Here is a 14,840-nt window from a genome sequence, read left to right on the forward strand (position 1 = left end):
AACCTTGAAGACCTATTCTCATCCTAGATGTCCATTACTATTTCTATGACTTGCTATTTTTTGGCTATTACTTGTTTCCTATCCAGCTGATAGACTAGTGTTAACCCATTTGTGGGTTGTTCAGATGGTTAGGGTGAATTGGGGATTGTGTGGATGGGTGTATGGTCTCAGGTTCGATTTCCCATCTGTACATCTACGATTTAAGTGGAGGCCATGATGGTGGGTTGTTGCGCTAGTTTCCCCGAGGATTAATCGAGGTACGCGTAAGCTTATATTATGGTTGCTAGAAGCTTGTTCATAATATATTGTTGTTAACTTTAAAAGATCCTACCGTGGAATTAGCTCCTAGCAATTTATCTAGTTGGGGACTGGTTCTGTATTATTCTCCCCCAGTTTTCCACCAATTTGAAGAAGACAACATTCTCCTCAAGAATTTCATCCAAGGGATGAATGGTGAGGCAGAGGAGATCATGAAAGTCCAGTAAGGGTCCAAAGAAGTCAGCCATGCACATCAAGTTCAAAAAATGCTCAAATAGAAAAAAAGCATGTGACAGAAAATAGATGGAAGGACAAGAGGAATATCATACAATATTAAAGTGAGAGGGAAGATATTGTCTCATTAGATTCCAACCTTCCCCCTTCTCCTTTCCCCCTCCCCCCTCCCCCCTCCCCTGTTTTTCTTTTGTCATATGAAAAAGAGTTCGGTAATGAGATTTTGTTCTTGGGGCATGGGTGCTCAAGATTTTTATTTGTTAGTTTTCTCATAAAAAAATATCGATCTTAGTTTTGGGTTTTCATGGGTATCCAAAAGAGCTCAAAGGGCATTGTATCTTATAGAAATAAAATTGTAGTACGAACAATAGTATTTCACCAAGGATTTGCTCAAAGGGCTCTGGTTCTGTATTCCTTTTTCATTAAAAGGTCATTTGTATTAAAGAAGAAAAATAAATAAATAAATAAATAAATAAGAAGACTGGTAAAGCATACCATATACATTAATACAAAATAGATAATCCCCACCTTTGGCGAGGCCATCAGTGAGGAAAAAAGCCTAAATATATATATATATATATATATATATATGTTCCTTGAGAAACTAAATCTCGGAAACACATGCACCTCTAATCCAAAAAAGATCGCGAAGCAATTCACTTTTGCAATGACCTAGGAGTATTCGTCTTACATAATGGTTGTATTTTGCTTAGGATGATCTGAGAACTTTCTCTTCTTTTTTTTTTTTTTTTTTTCCTTTTCTTTTAAGTTTCAGTTTCAGGTTGATCTACATAATTAGTGTTGACCATTGAAAACCTAACACATGGGCATATGTGTTGCACCATGTCATAGGGGATATATCATGCTCTTCTTAATATAAAGTTTCGACTGCAAATGAATGGAGGATGTGACTCAAAGTTGATATCAAAGCTTCCAAATCTATAAATAGCCCGTAATTATGTACGCAATCTTAACCCACTTTAATTATGTAAGCAATCTTAACCCACTTTGCGATAAGACTTTTTCTAACTCGAACCGGCAACAACTAGGCCGTAATGGATGAACCTTATCGTTGCTTTGAGGTATACCTTAGAATTGATTAATGTGTATGACTATTTTTGCTTCTCTAAATTGGTGCTTCTCTAAATTGGCAACAAGGCTCAACCTTAAAAGTTAATTGTTGCAACGAGTCCACTAGTAAGATTTTTTATCTTCACCATTCTTCAGCTCTTCAAGTGCAATGCAATCACAAATCCGTAAGTAACGTCACTGAACTTTCTCTCCTCTGTAGAGAAGAGGAACCTCAACACCACACCCATCAAAACAAGACAAAACAAAAAGCAATATGATCCCCCTACTCAGGTTCAACAACATTCATCTACTGTAAAAAAGAAAAGAGAGAGCGCACATAACAATACCAAAGATGAAATCCTAAATTTCTTCATTTTTTTTTTTCTTTTGAATATTTAAAGGTTTCGTTCGCATGAGGTACCACATCCCGCAGGAACATGGGTATAAACAAGAGATGCTAGAAGAATAAACAGAATGGAACAGGTTCCTCATAGGTATTGTTCAGTTACTTTCTGGAAGAAAATATAAAATAAAATAAAATAAAAACCCAAAAACAGCTTCAAGTATGTGCATGTTTGTGAGCATTCCAATACATGTGTGTGTGGCCACACAATACAAAATCAATGCTAGTCAATGGAGGAATATGAAGAAATGGTATGATCCTCTATGTTCATCATCTTGTCAGCATACCACTTGGAAAAGCCTTCTTCAAGGGCCTCTCGCATCCATGCATGCCTACAACTCTCGACTGCTTCTGAAATGACTAGCCATTGCCTCTGGCGGGTGTTCTGTTCTGGCCACAATTCCAGCTCTTCCTTGACAAGTAAAGCAAACATTGCAGCTTTGCACAAACCTTCAGGGCTGAACTCATCTTGGAGGGTTTTGCTTTTGAAATGGTAATGCCCTAGCAAATCCTGAGAAACAAAGGAAAGGAAACAAAGCTTGGTTGGCATGATCTCAATAAATAAGGAAACATACAGCCAGAAAGACATTTTTATCACACAATCTAAACAAATAAAATCTGAAGAAAATTACAATTACATCAATATAGCAAAACAATGGAACCCATGCCTTGTCTCAGGAATTAAGACAAATTGAGAGTATACTGAGGCTCACGAACAATGATTGTCGGCGCTGTGACCAGGACAAAAGATTCAGCCCCAACCATTTCTGCAGGTTTGTTTAGAAGCCTATTTGGAGACAATTGTATTTCAAAATCCACCATGACGCTTTAACATAGTCACACATGAGACTGGTGGAACAAATTCTCTATTTCCTTCATGTATAACTAATGGACTTCCAAGATAACCCCATCAAACATCCCTAGCTATATCTCCGAGTACAACATTTTGGGCTTCAATTAAAATAATTACCACACTTTAGGCAATATTAATTGCATAAACGGGTGTTGTAATGATCATTTAGGCACATGAAGTGTTTGTACACTTCTCTACGCAAGTCAAGTTCTTCCATTAAAATAGGCTTGTCCAGTTAATTAGTCAATCACCATAGGTCTAGAAAAGATTACTCAATTCCATTTATGGTCCAATCAACAATGTTCTTTTAAATAACAGGAGAAACATAAAGATGTATTTTCCAGCCAAAAATTATAATAAGAGATCCCACATATAATACCCATAGCCAGGAAGGTGAGGAATTATCATCAGTCCTACATACAACCTCCTTCAAACGGTCCATACAGAAAATACATAGCAATTGGGCAGTACTGGTTTCAGCATTGTGGTCAGAAACATCAAAACTTCAATGGATTCTTAGATTTTCTGTAGATCTGTAGTAACAAAATATGGCTTGCCATAATAACATCATGACCTTGACTTAACATTGTAACCAAGAGGAGAGGCAATACCACAGCTATCACCCAACTCAAGCCAACTAAGCCCTATCCAACTACTCAAGATTGTCTGTACGGGTTCTGTTCCACAATTACTCAAAGGGCACAACTGACATCATCTCCTGCACTCAATGGCTTTTCTCACCACTTCAACCAGGTCTAATTCGGTATATACCTAGTCCTTCGAATACCCAACTATTTACAAGATCTTTTATACATTACTGAGGTCAACTTTTTGGATTGATAAATATTGAAAGAAAAAAATTAAATTGACCGATAATTAAACAGGAGGTAATATAAGGATGTGAATGGAATAATAAATATGAGGTATAAGAATGAAGCATAAGATGGAATCGATTGATATCACATATATAGATAGAGGCCCAATGCCGACTAATCTGCAATTTTCATACCAAAAGAAGAAAAAGATATATAGATGATGAGTAATGATGAACTAAAGAAACTTCATAGATGGAACTAATGTACACCAAAATGCAGTCTAGATACAGCTACAGAATATCATCAATCAAAATTTATATCAAGTGTTGAAGAGGTAAATGTAAAGCCTGAAAAGAGTTGGCATATAGAATAGTTATCATCGTTATAGCACTTAAAATGAAATTTATTTTCTACTATGGCCTTTTGAAACATCTATCAAATGAATACATGAATGGTTGATGTCAGATTTGGAGCCATTTTTGGACTAGAAGTGCTTTAACTCAGCTCAACCTACGCAAGGTTTGATAGCTTATAAAGAGATGAAACCACATTCTCCAAAGAAGAGACCAGTTTCAAACAGAAATATGAGTGATTTTATGCTCCCTAAAGGAATCCCTCAACATATGGTATACTTCGTCATCAATCACAATTGAGATGATTGAGGCTCATCCAGCTTTCTATCTTTCAAAAGATATGGTCACTCCAACAAAATTACATATGCCTGAATCAATGTCTCATTGAAAAATCTGTCACAGATTCTTCTAATACACTCTCTGATGCAGTTCAAGGAAGAAAGCAGTTTCATATGTTGTTTGTGGTACTATTCACATGAACAGTGTTGTTAGCCCCATATGGACTAGTGGAATGGTGTTTCCTTGATGGAGATATTAGTATTTCTTTAGTTTAAGTTTCTATTTCCGTGTAATATTTAGTTATTAGCTTAGATTTGATTAGTCTTTAGTACCTTATATTTTGGTTAAAAGCTAAGATCTTAGTTATATTCTCAATATTTCTGTGTAAAGGACTTCCTATTTTGCTTTATTTCCTTTCTTGTAATAGCAACAATCACTATAGATGTAATGGACCATTGAGAGTCCTCCCCAGAATTTAATGAAAGCTTGAATTCTAGTTTAACAATGTTTGTACAAAGCAGTGTAGGAGAGATTCGAATTTGAGGTGAGAAGCCCAGGTACAAGTGAGAGACTCAAACCATCTATAACCTTCTACTTCCCCTTCTTCCCTATTTATGATTTATTCCTAGTTTCTATTTATTGTTCTGTGGCTGATTTATCAAATCTTGGTTGAAGATTGAAGAACACTTCCTGTGGCTTCTTTGGTTAAGGTTCTTTGTTGATCCAGGGATCTCCAGATCCGGCACCAGATTCTATCCAAATTTTGAGAGTGAATCCACCAGCCAGAAATTTCGCTTCAATGGAAGTGTTGACCTCAACCAATGGCTGGATAGTGCAACATGTTGTGAGTTACTAATTTGAGTTCTAGTTTCTATTTTGCAGAACCCTTCATATCTCATCATCTAGCCACCAGAAAAGGCTGAGATTTTGAGGAGTTATCTCAACCTTGGAGACCTACACTAACTGGAGTATTATTCCCGTCTTAGGTGTTGGTTACTATTTCCGGGACTTTCTCTTTTCTGGTTATTACTTGTTTTCTGGCTTTATTTGTTTCCTCTGAAGTCGGGTAGCAATCCAGGGTATTGTCAGGCCTTGCTGGAGGTTTAGAAAGTTAGGCATCCCTCCATTCACCAACTGTTTGGGTAGTTAATTATATTCCCTTTTCTAGAAACTGGTTCAGTGGAATTAGTTCCTATTTGTCTAGCTGGGGAATGGTTCTCTAATATTCTCCCTCAGTTTTCCACCAATTTGAAGAAGACAGCATTCTCCACAAGAACTTCATCCAACCCTTGGATGGTGATGCAGAGAAGTTCATGAAAGTCCAGTAAGGGTCCAAAGAAGCCAGCCACATCAATCTGAACACCCTTAGAAAATTTATGCCCTTTCCCCATATTCTACAATTTTTTAACCTTTTAGGATGCCATTAGTCATTACAGCCATTAAAAGTTTTTGGGAGTTCGAGAAAAATGAAATTCCTGGCGGGTTAAAGAGAATATGTAGTTGTTTAGATAAAGATGGAAACCAATCTTTTGTCCCTTTATTTTTTACTGAGAGGTCTTGTGAGATGTGGATAGAGACATGGCCGGTGAAGTTGGGTTACCAAACAAGAAAATAGGAAAGAAAGAAAAGGTGAAGATGTTGGTAGCTTTGTAAAAGATTCAAATCCATGTGCACTCCAATAGGTAGTACCTAAATATTTACATAACTATATTGTATAAGGGAATTAGAGGAACTGGGCAGGGCCAGGTCCAGATAGACCATGCATAAGTAAGAAACCACACTTCCTTTAAAGTTGCTGAGATATTGAGTCGTACGAAACTAAGGGAGATTATGCACAAAAAGAATTAATTTATCAAAAAGAATCTGAAAGATGATCAGGAAAACAAATAGAATCATATAGAAATAAATAAATACATAAGAAACACCAAAAATTTCGCATAAAATGCTTCCAATGGAATGCTACTTCAAACACAACACAATTATTTCATTATAACCACATATACTTTGGTATACAGCTATAGATATTCAAGGCACAAAAATAGTATGTATGAATCGCATTCATATTAGGACTAAGAACAAAGCCTGACAAAATGGTTATGTACTAGAGGAAAACTTTTTAGAACTTATAAATATCCAAAATGTAAAAACTGAGTATCAAATAAAAATACTGAATTTTCACCATTAGCTCCCCTCGAACACCAGCTTCTTCGTAAGCTTCCCGTACAGCTGCTTGCTCAACAGTCTCATCATTCTCCCATCCTCCCTGAAAGAAGACAATATTGAAGTTATGAACTGAAGCAAGTCTTAGCCTCTTCAATTTTTCAGGACAACACACACAGAGAAAGGAAGAGAATAAATAACTTATTCTGTTTCTTGCTCATTAAAAATGAATGTCGCATGGGATAGGGTAGGATAACAAAAAATAGACAAGAATATAATTCTGCAGTGCATTCATTGAAGGGCCCATAAGTCATGAGTCATGAATGCTTTTAAGAAAATGAAGTAATCTGCAGTAATAAAAGCATTTAAAAACCTTCATACACAAGAATAGTTGTACCCAGATTTGGCTGTCGGGATTGGGATAATGGCATATATAAATGGGGAAAAATAAACTATATAAATTTACAAATAAAAGAAATGCAAATAACTGGGTCCAATAGATCATGAATACTTTTCTCCCCCCCCCCGCCCCCAAATACTCCATGGTCTATCCGTAAAATTATTATGCTAGCTTGTTGAACCGAAAAGGTTCTATTATTTTGAATATATGTTTTGGATATAAAAACCATTGTTAATGTGTGTTTGGGTGTTCTAACATTTGTGCTAATGTCATATAAAAAAAGATAGAGCCCAATCCCCTGAGATAGATCCTATGGAGCTAAAGCAAGCATGTTGAGTTGATGAATAATTGCAGAGGGCAGTCGTTCATGTCCATGAAAGACAATGAGCTTCAAAGAAGATCAATTTGATGAAGAAGTCTTTCGTGAAGATCAAGATTATTTGAGCTTAAATGTTGTATTCTTTGTAATCTCGATGTAAAGATCTCTACAAGATTGAAAAGCCCATAAAAATAGAGAGACCTAAGTGAAAACCCATGAAACTAGGGAATTTGTCTTATAAAACTTTAAATTACCTTGTTGTTCATGGTCTTCCATGATAAGCTATGGTTTCTCGTGCTTGAATGACAAATTCTAAGTAAGACCTGACGAACTCATGGACGGTCATCCGTGGGAGCTTCCGTCAAACCAGAAACAGTGGTTTTTGAGTCCTATATTTCGCAGTCTTCTGTGGTGACACACGGTCTTTCATGATAGAAGCATTTAATGATCAAAGCCTAACTAGTTTGAATCATTTAAGACTTGGACTCTAAACAATTGTGAAAATCTCCAGGCATCTTAAATGATGTTTAAGAGGTCTAACGGCTAGTTTATCTTGGAACTTAAAAAAGCTTAAGTGATGGTGAAGTACTAACACTTCCCATTAATGGGTTGAGCTTAAAATTCAAATCTCTCTTCAAAACCAAGCTTGACTCTAAACGGCAATGTTGCCTATAAAATGGCTTAAGTCATTCAATCAAGAAAATGCTACAAAAGATGGTATTCTCTTATAAGAAAAGAGTTTTAAAAAGATATCATGTTGATAAAGGGAAAAAAGATCTTGTGAAGACTCGATGGAGCTTAAATAGTGCAGTTTCAGACAAAGAAATAAGTCACTTGCTGCAAAGAGGAGTGAGCTTGGAGTGAGCTCATTGTTGTACATGGAGTACAAAAAAGGAAATCCTTGGACATGGAATCTAGGTGCTCAATCCGATGGACTGTGATTGAATTAGAGAAAATCCTTGGCCAAGAGTGGTCTGGGTGCTAGGACTGTGGTTGGATGCCAATCCGAAGGACTAAGATTGGTGTTTGTAAGGCTTGATTCCTGCCATTTGGAAAGGGATCTTATAGTGGAAGCAAAATCCTTTAAGTTGGTGGACTTTGGTAATGGACGTAGGATCGAGGATCCGAACCGCTCTAAGAATCAATTGTCTGTCAATGTCTCTCTCCCTCACTTCTTGCAGTGTTCTTTCACATTTTTTCAATCCCTTCTACTTGCTCTACTCCTTTGCATTTAAATGCTCACCTTAGTTTGCAAATTCTCTTTTGCATTGGAGTGTTTACCTTTGTTTGCAAGTAGTTGATTGCAAAGAGTCAATCAAGATTAGTTGGAAGACACCCAATCCTAAATCAACACCTTCAATGAGGTGTTAGTATTTGACCTTCCAAAGGATTTGTGTTTGACCACGAGAGAGTTTGATCACTCAAAGTGTTGAGTTTAGTTGAAAAATCTCACACCCAATTCACCCCCTTGGGTGTTGCCATTTGATCCAACATAGCTGATACAGTACATTTCCCAAATAAGGGTTCTGCTAACCTCACATAGACAATTATAAAGCCACCAAACCAGCCTATTTAGATGCATCACATCAGATATGAGGCATAACATAAGGAATAAAATAGGGGAATAAAAAATAAATATTTTACCAGACATGTGATTGGGTTGTGTTGTCAAATCTGTGAGTTTTGCACAATAAACTGATAGGTATATTTAATTCATCGCAAGGACAATAATTAGTTGTGTTGTGATCTCTGTCCACTGGAAGCTTAATTTTTTTTTCCTTTGACGGGTGTCTAAAGATAAATGATACTAAAGAAAGGAAAAAGCAGGTGCATGAGGTATCCAGCAGAAAACATAAATAGAGGAAGGACACAAAGATACGCTGTACAGACAGCTCAAGAGACATCCAGCTATGGAACAGGTTTATGAAGAGTATGATCATTAGAGATTTATCAAGGAATCCACAGGAAGTGGAGCCCAGAAATATAAAATCCTTTTTGGGGGATTAAAGATGCACCCTAAAACAAATTTATAATCTGGCAATACTCAAAAGTCAATGCTGTTTGTAACCGGACTTATTTACCCTTCTCACTCAACCTTAAAACCTTACAAGGCAAGGGTGGTTTTGGAATTATTCCTCCTCCCATTCCCTCTTCCCTCCCTCACTGGCTCCCACTCAAGCTCTAGATCCCTCTCCCTGACTCCCCATCCCTCCCTCTCTCCTACCCCCTACGGCTCCCCCAGGCCCCAATCGACAATCGTCCGTCTCCTTCCTGCACAAACATTTTCGGGTTCATGGAATCCCCTCTGTCTCTTTCCAATTCTGAAATGAAATCACAGCAAATTGGAAGGTCAAGGGAAGTGTGGAGATGGGAGGAACGATCCCGCATAGGCATGTCAAACAGGTAGATTATTGAGAAATGCATAATTCATGGGTGGTTGAAAAAGCTCTCAAATCTGCATTATCATCTAGGGTTTATAGTGAGTAAACTAAGCAACCTCATAGTGCAACAACAGTTGATTTCATGGGAAGTTTTGGTTCTAGGGTCTTAGAAAAGCTGTGACATGAAACCATTTACTGGTGGAATTCAATTTATTGGGTCATGTTTTGTTTCTGAATTTTACTATAAAACAAAGGAATTAAGTAATTATGCAGGTAACACTGTTGGAATGGCTACCCTTCCCACATTGTGGTGAAAGAGGTAGATCAACCGAAAACATAACCTTCGTCGAAGTAATAGTGTAACAGCAACAACAGTGTGGTGGATTCTCAAAGTGCCACAGCAAATGAAGAAAGAGAGGAGTATGTAAGGCTGGGTTACCAATGGTTGGAGGACAGTGTGGAGTTCCCAACTGTGAAGAAAGCACAACCATTATTGACTACGATTTCTTTGCGAGGGAGTACACATCGAGACAGCAATCCTGTTGATGGGAGGCAGGGGCGGAGAAGGCTATGGGAGGGTGGGGGAGTTGAGTTGGAGGGGCACAGGGGTTGGGGACAGGAGGGGAGGGCTCTCTCTCTGGAAAATTGCATTCTTAGACTTTATGACGTACTGCCACATCATTTTTGGGAGGAAAAAAATGTCCAGTTACAATGTCTGTTTGTAACCTTACGCACTAAAAAGGGAAAAATTTATAGGGTGACATGTGGTACTCTACCAACTGACTTTTCGGATGTATGGATACTGAAAGGCCATCTATCAGATCTGTCATTAAGGAAAAATAAATAAATTGTGATAGAAGTAATGACTATAACAGAAACTATACCATTAAATTGGTAAATAAAGGTCAAGGTCAAAGTTCAAAATAGTGAAGGCTCTTAATTTCATACATTTTTTTATCTTTTGGGACGGAAGCTGTAAAAATAATTGTAAACCTACTATAATCTGAGACTGTTATCCAAAAACCATGGTTCAAAATCTCGGCGAAATTTCAAAATTTTGGTGTTTTTTTTTCTTGGCCGAAACGAAATAAGGCCCGAAATAACATTTGTACAAAATTTTGGTATTTCTAAATCATTTCGGTATCTCGCTTGTCTCGGTACATTCCATGTGTTATAAATACTATATCGCGGTCGAAATTTCGACTTTGTCTCGCCTGTCTCAGTGGTTTCGGTTCCATTTGTATATTTTGAAAGAAAAACACTCCAAGTCTCCAACAAGCCTCTAATTAGCCATATCATCACACATTTTCACTTACATTGGACTCCTACAAGATCTACACATTCAAAGCTTAGGAAATGTAAAGTTCTTTCTCCAAAACCAAGTAAAATTTTCAGAACAGTTCAACGGTTGCTACCAAACAAAGGTGCAACTCTAAAACAATGTCATGTCCTAATATTTTTGCATTTTTATGTTCTAAGCATGTTTATTAACCTTCAAAAAAAAATTACCCAACAAGTTTTAGGTCAAAATATGGACGTTTGACCACCGAAACAGTCAACCGAAACAAACAATAAAAATACACCATTTCGGCCAAAATTTCGCCGAAGCGAAACGAAACTTCAGTTTCTGAACCCACCGAAACACCGAAACGAAACGAGATTTCGAACCTTGCCAAAAACTACATGCCATTCATTAGCAAATTTCATCAAGTAGCACCAAGCAAGAGAAAATAATCAGAAGTTTTAAAAACATAATGATTTTCAGAGCCACATTGCATATCTCATGGTTTACAAGTCCACCATGATGTAGACCAAGTCCTCGATTGGTCTTGGTGTTCCAAATCGATTTCAGCCATTGATCTGCCGCTGATACTAATCGACAAGCAGATCTTAAGGAGGACATACGATCAGATTTAGTGGATCCAATGCCAGAATACAGCCTTACAAGGGGATAATTTGAAGGATACCATGTGGATCCAATGCCAGTTGTGTGGGGGACTTCTGTGTGCAAGTTTCCTTGCAGAATTGAAATTCTAGAACGCCTCTTGGACAACTCACATGAGAGGAGTTTTTAAGAAGTTACCAAAAAAAAAAAGATCTTTTAAGAAGTTACCAAAAAATGATCTTTTATGATTGACTTTCCTAATATTTAGCTTCTATTTTTACTAGATTCTATTAGCTAGGAATTTCCTTTTTTTTTTTTTTTTTTCTTTTTTTTTTCTTTTTTTTAGTTTCCTTGTAATCAAGTAGGCTTAGTCATCAAGCAGTGCCCCTCCAACTCAACTCCCCCACCTTCAAATTCAAGAAGAGGGTTTCGATCCCCAACAGATTTGAGTTCTAAAAAAGAAGAGTTTGTTTGAAAACTGGCTGTGAGATGCAACGAGGTGAGAGGCTCAACCCACTCTATTCCCCTTCTTCTTCTCCAATATTCTACATTCTTCTCAGTTTTTCTTTTATTTCCAATTTCTACTGACCTGCAACTTGTGCTACTGGGATGATCTACGAATCATCATGAATTATTTTTTTTGAAGTGCTGTTGAACCTCCATAATCTGATCCATCGGGTTTCCCAAAGGAGTTGGGTGGTTGGAGATTAAGATATATCTTGCAGCATAGCTGATTGGGTCCCCTGTTTCAATCAACAACTCCAGACCAGGTCGGCAGTAGCTGAGTTTCTTCAAATGGTTTTCAAGATATGATAACTATTGGGACAGTTATTCTTATTACCTAAGAATCCCCCTTGGGATCAGATTGCTGACCTGTATTTCCTACCAAAGCTGCTTATCATGGGAAGAGTCCAAGGGAATCAAAACTCCCTATTTTTGTGGGTTACTATAACAATTTCTGTATGACTCAACCATCCTGATCCCTAACATCAGACCAAGACAAGTGCTTGTCAGAAACTGTTTGTTAGATACCCAGATTTTTTTCTCCACAGATGCCCCGTTTTGAAACCTTTTTGACCAGAATTGGGATCCAACTTCGAAGGGGGGATTTAACCATCAGAATAAGAAGCTATTTTGGGGCAATAAAGTACTGTCCAAGACTGACCTTCGACCAAAGTATGGAGCAGATCTGGGTTTCTGATCCAGCGCAACATAAAATCACTTGAATTTAGAATTTACTGGTTAGAAACTGAGCAATTAATCTTTGTTACAAATCCAACCATTGGATCTACATAAAATTTAGGGGCTTTATTGTGATCCAACTGGGGTTAGGGATGTTACATAGCTAGCCCTTACATTAACTTGGTATCAAATATGGCAGACGAAAGTTCCAACAACCCCACCAAGCATCTTTTAATACTACTGATGATCTTGCTGAAGCTGTGAGACAGTTGACTGAGAAGTTGTCTACCATGGAGCAACAATTCAAAGAGTTCACATGACAAACATAAGCACAAAAATATATTGTTAACAAATATTCCTTGACCTCCTCTTTGACCACCTCAAAGATAGTACAGCCAGCCACCTATGATGACACAAATCGGGATGACAATCCACAACAAAATGATGAGAAGGATAAAGTGAAGCTTGAGCTAAAGAAGTACAAAGGGAGACATTACCCACTCGTATTCTATGATTGGTTATGTGTGTCAGAGATGACTATTTTGATTAGTTCACACTGTCGGAGTAACAAAAGATGAAGTTAGCTCGTACAAAGCTAACTGGAGGAACCAAGGATTGGTGGGGTACACATGAAGATAAGTTGATTCGTTGATGTCATAGTTGTCAAGGCGTCTAGGTGGCTTTGCCTGGACTACGTCTTGGGCACTTAGGCGCCTTGCTGGTGTCGCCTTAAAATTTCCCCCCCTCAACCACCTTGGTTAGCCTAGGCTCCGAGAATACTATAGTTGACATATAGAACCTACCACATGGGAAGAGATGAAAGAGATCTTGAAGGAGGAGTATCCACCCTCCACCTTCCGACTAAGGTTACACGACCAGCTCAATACTCTTAGCCAAGGATCCATGATAGTAGAAGAATACATGGACAAGTTCAATCCCTACACCTTTGCTGACCATCTTTGGAGAAGTTAATAGGGACCATACAAGGTCACTCGACCAGGGTATCTGGGCCATCCAAGGATTGATTGCTGAGTTATCAAAAATCTACTTTGGGTGCCCTAATTCAATGGATTTCATATCTTTTCAACCAGCCAGTTCAAGCCAGGAGTTTGGGGTTCTATAGGTATCTTTCAAGTTTCCTTTGACCAGCAGATCATCCCCTTCCGGGTACTACATTGTGAGTTCTAATATTTTACAAATTTGCTGAGTTCTAGGACTAGTTCCTGGTTGTTATTTGGTCTTTATTTACTGTCTAGTCTGTGGGATAGCTTGTCAAGTGTCTATACCCTATTCTGGCATAGCCAAGAGGTTGATATTGTGAGTTTCTCTAATTGGTTTCGGGTGGCTAGTGTACTTCTGTCGCTATGTGTGTTGGAGTTGATTATTGGGGTTGGGTACTCATATATTCAGCCTTACATTATTAAATGCTAGCACTACAAGTTTATGGACACTTTGCCAAGTTTTGCCCGCACTGTCTTGACACTAACCCTGACATTGCACTATTGCAGCACTCGAGGCCAGTCCAAAACTCTTATATGTGAACCTCTGGAATTTGATGATGGGAAGAATGGCGTGCTCAATACCGGCTATCACTGAGGGGTGAATCAGTGATGAAAATTTTCTTCACTTTTCTGTACGTACACCTGATGTGGCAATCTAGCTGGCACTGTAGCATTCACATACACAACCGTGTACACACTCAGCCACTTGTCAAAGGCACTTCCACATGTGCACATCCATCCTACAGCCCACACTCTAAATGCAATACAGGAAATACAAAAAGCCACAACCATGACAGGTATTTTTACGAAGTTTGCAATAAGCCTATGTCCCCTATGTAGAGCCTATAAAGGCTTCATATCTACTCAATACACTACATTAACTGCAGTTGCAATTGCAGTCGGGAGCACCCACACAGAGGTTTTTCCCAGCATATAACTGAGAGGACATTGCAATGACAATACAACAGACAGTACCAATGTCACGGAGAATACTAAGCTTGTCAATCAGCTCAGTTCCGGTTTTTCGGTCCAGTTTTGATTCAGTTCAGGGTGTGATGATGTAACCAAACTGAGAACCATTTTGGTTTTGAAATGACATACTCAAGCCACACTCACTCAGTGCGGTTCAATTCCGGTTTAAGTTCAGTTTCAATACACTGTTCTTATTCAGTTAATGTACACAGTTCCCTCTGATGCAGCTGATAGAAACCATTGGACTTTTTTTCTTTTTTTTTTTTTTCTTTTT

At 38.0% G+C, this 14,840-nt stretch overlaps 1 protein-coding gene across 1 annotated transcript in view; it reads right to left on the reverse strand.

Annotated features, from left to right (window-relative positions):
• Positions 1-1,916: 1,916 nt before the first annotated feature.
• Positions 1,917-14,840, reverse strand: part of LOC122062387 (nudix hydrolase 16, mitochondrial-like) — a 32,578-nt gene continuing 19,654 nt past the window's right edge. The window contains exons 3-4 of the mRNA XM_042626004.1: positions 6,446-6,529; positions 1,917-2,477 (exon numbers count right to left, since the gene is read on the reverse strand). Coding sequence (XP_042481938.1) covers positions 2,190-2,477; positions 6,446-6,529 — 372 coding nt within the window. The 3' untranslated portion in view covers positions 1,917-2,189. The remainder of the gene's footprint in view (positions 2,478-6,445; positions 6,530-14,840) is intronic.

This window comes from Macadamia integrifolia, unplaced genomic scaffold, assembly GCF_013358625.1.
Source record: "Macadamia integrifolia cultivar HAES 741 unplaced genomic scaffold, SCU_Mint_v3 scaffold1016, whole genome shotgun sequence".
NCBI classification, from domain to species: Eukaryota; Viridiplantae; Streptophyta; class Magnoliopsida; order Proteales; family Proteaceae; genus Macadamia; species Macadamia integrifolia.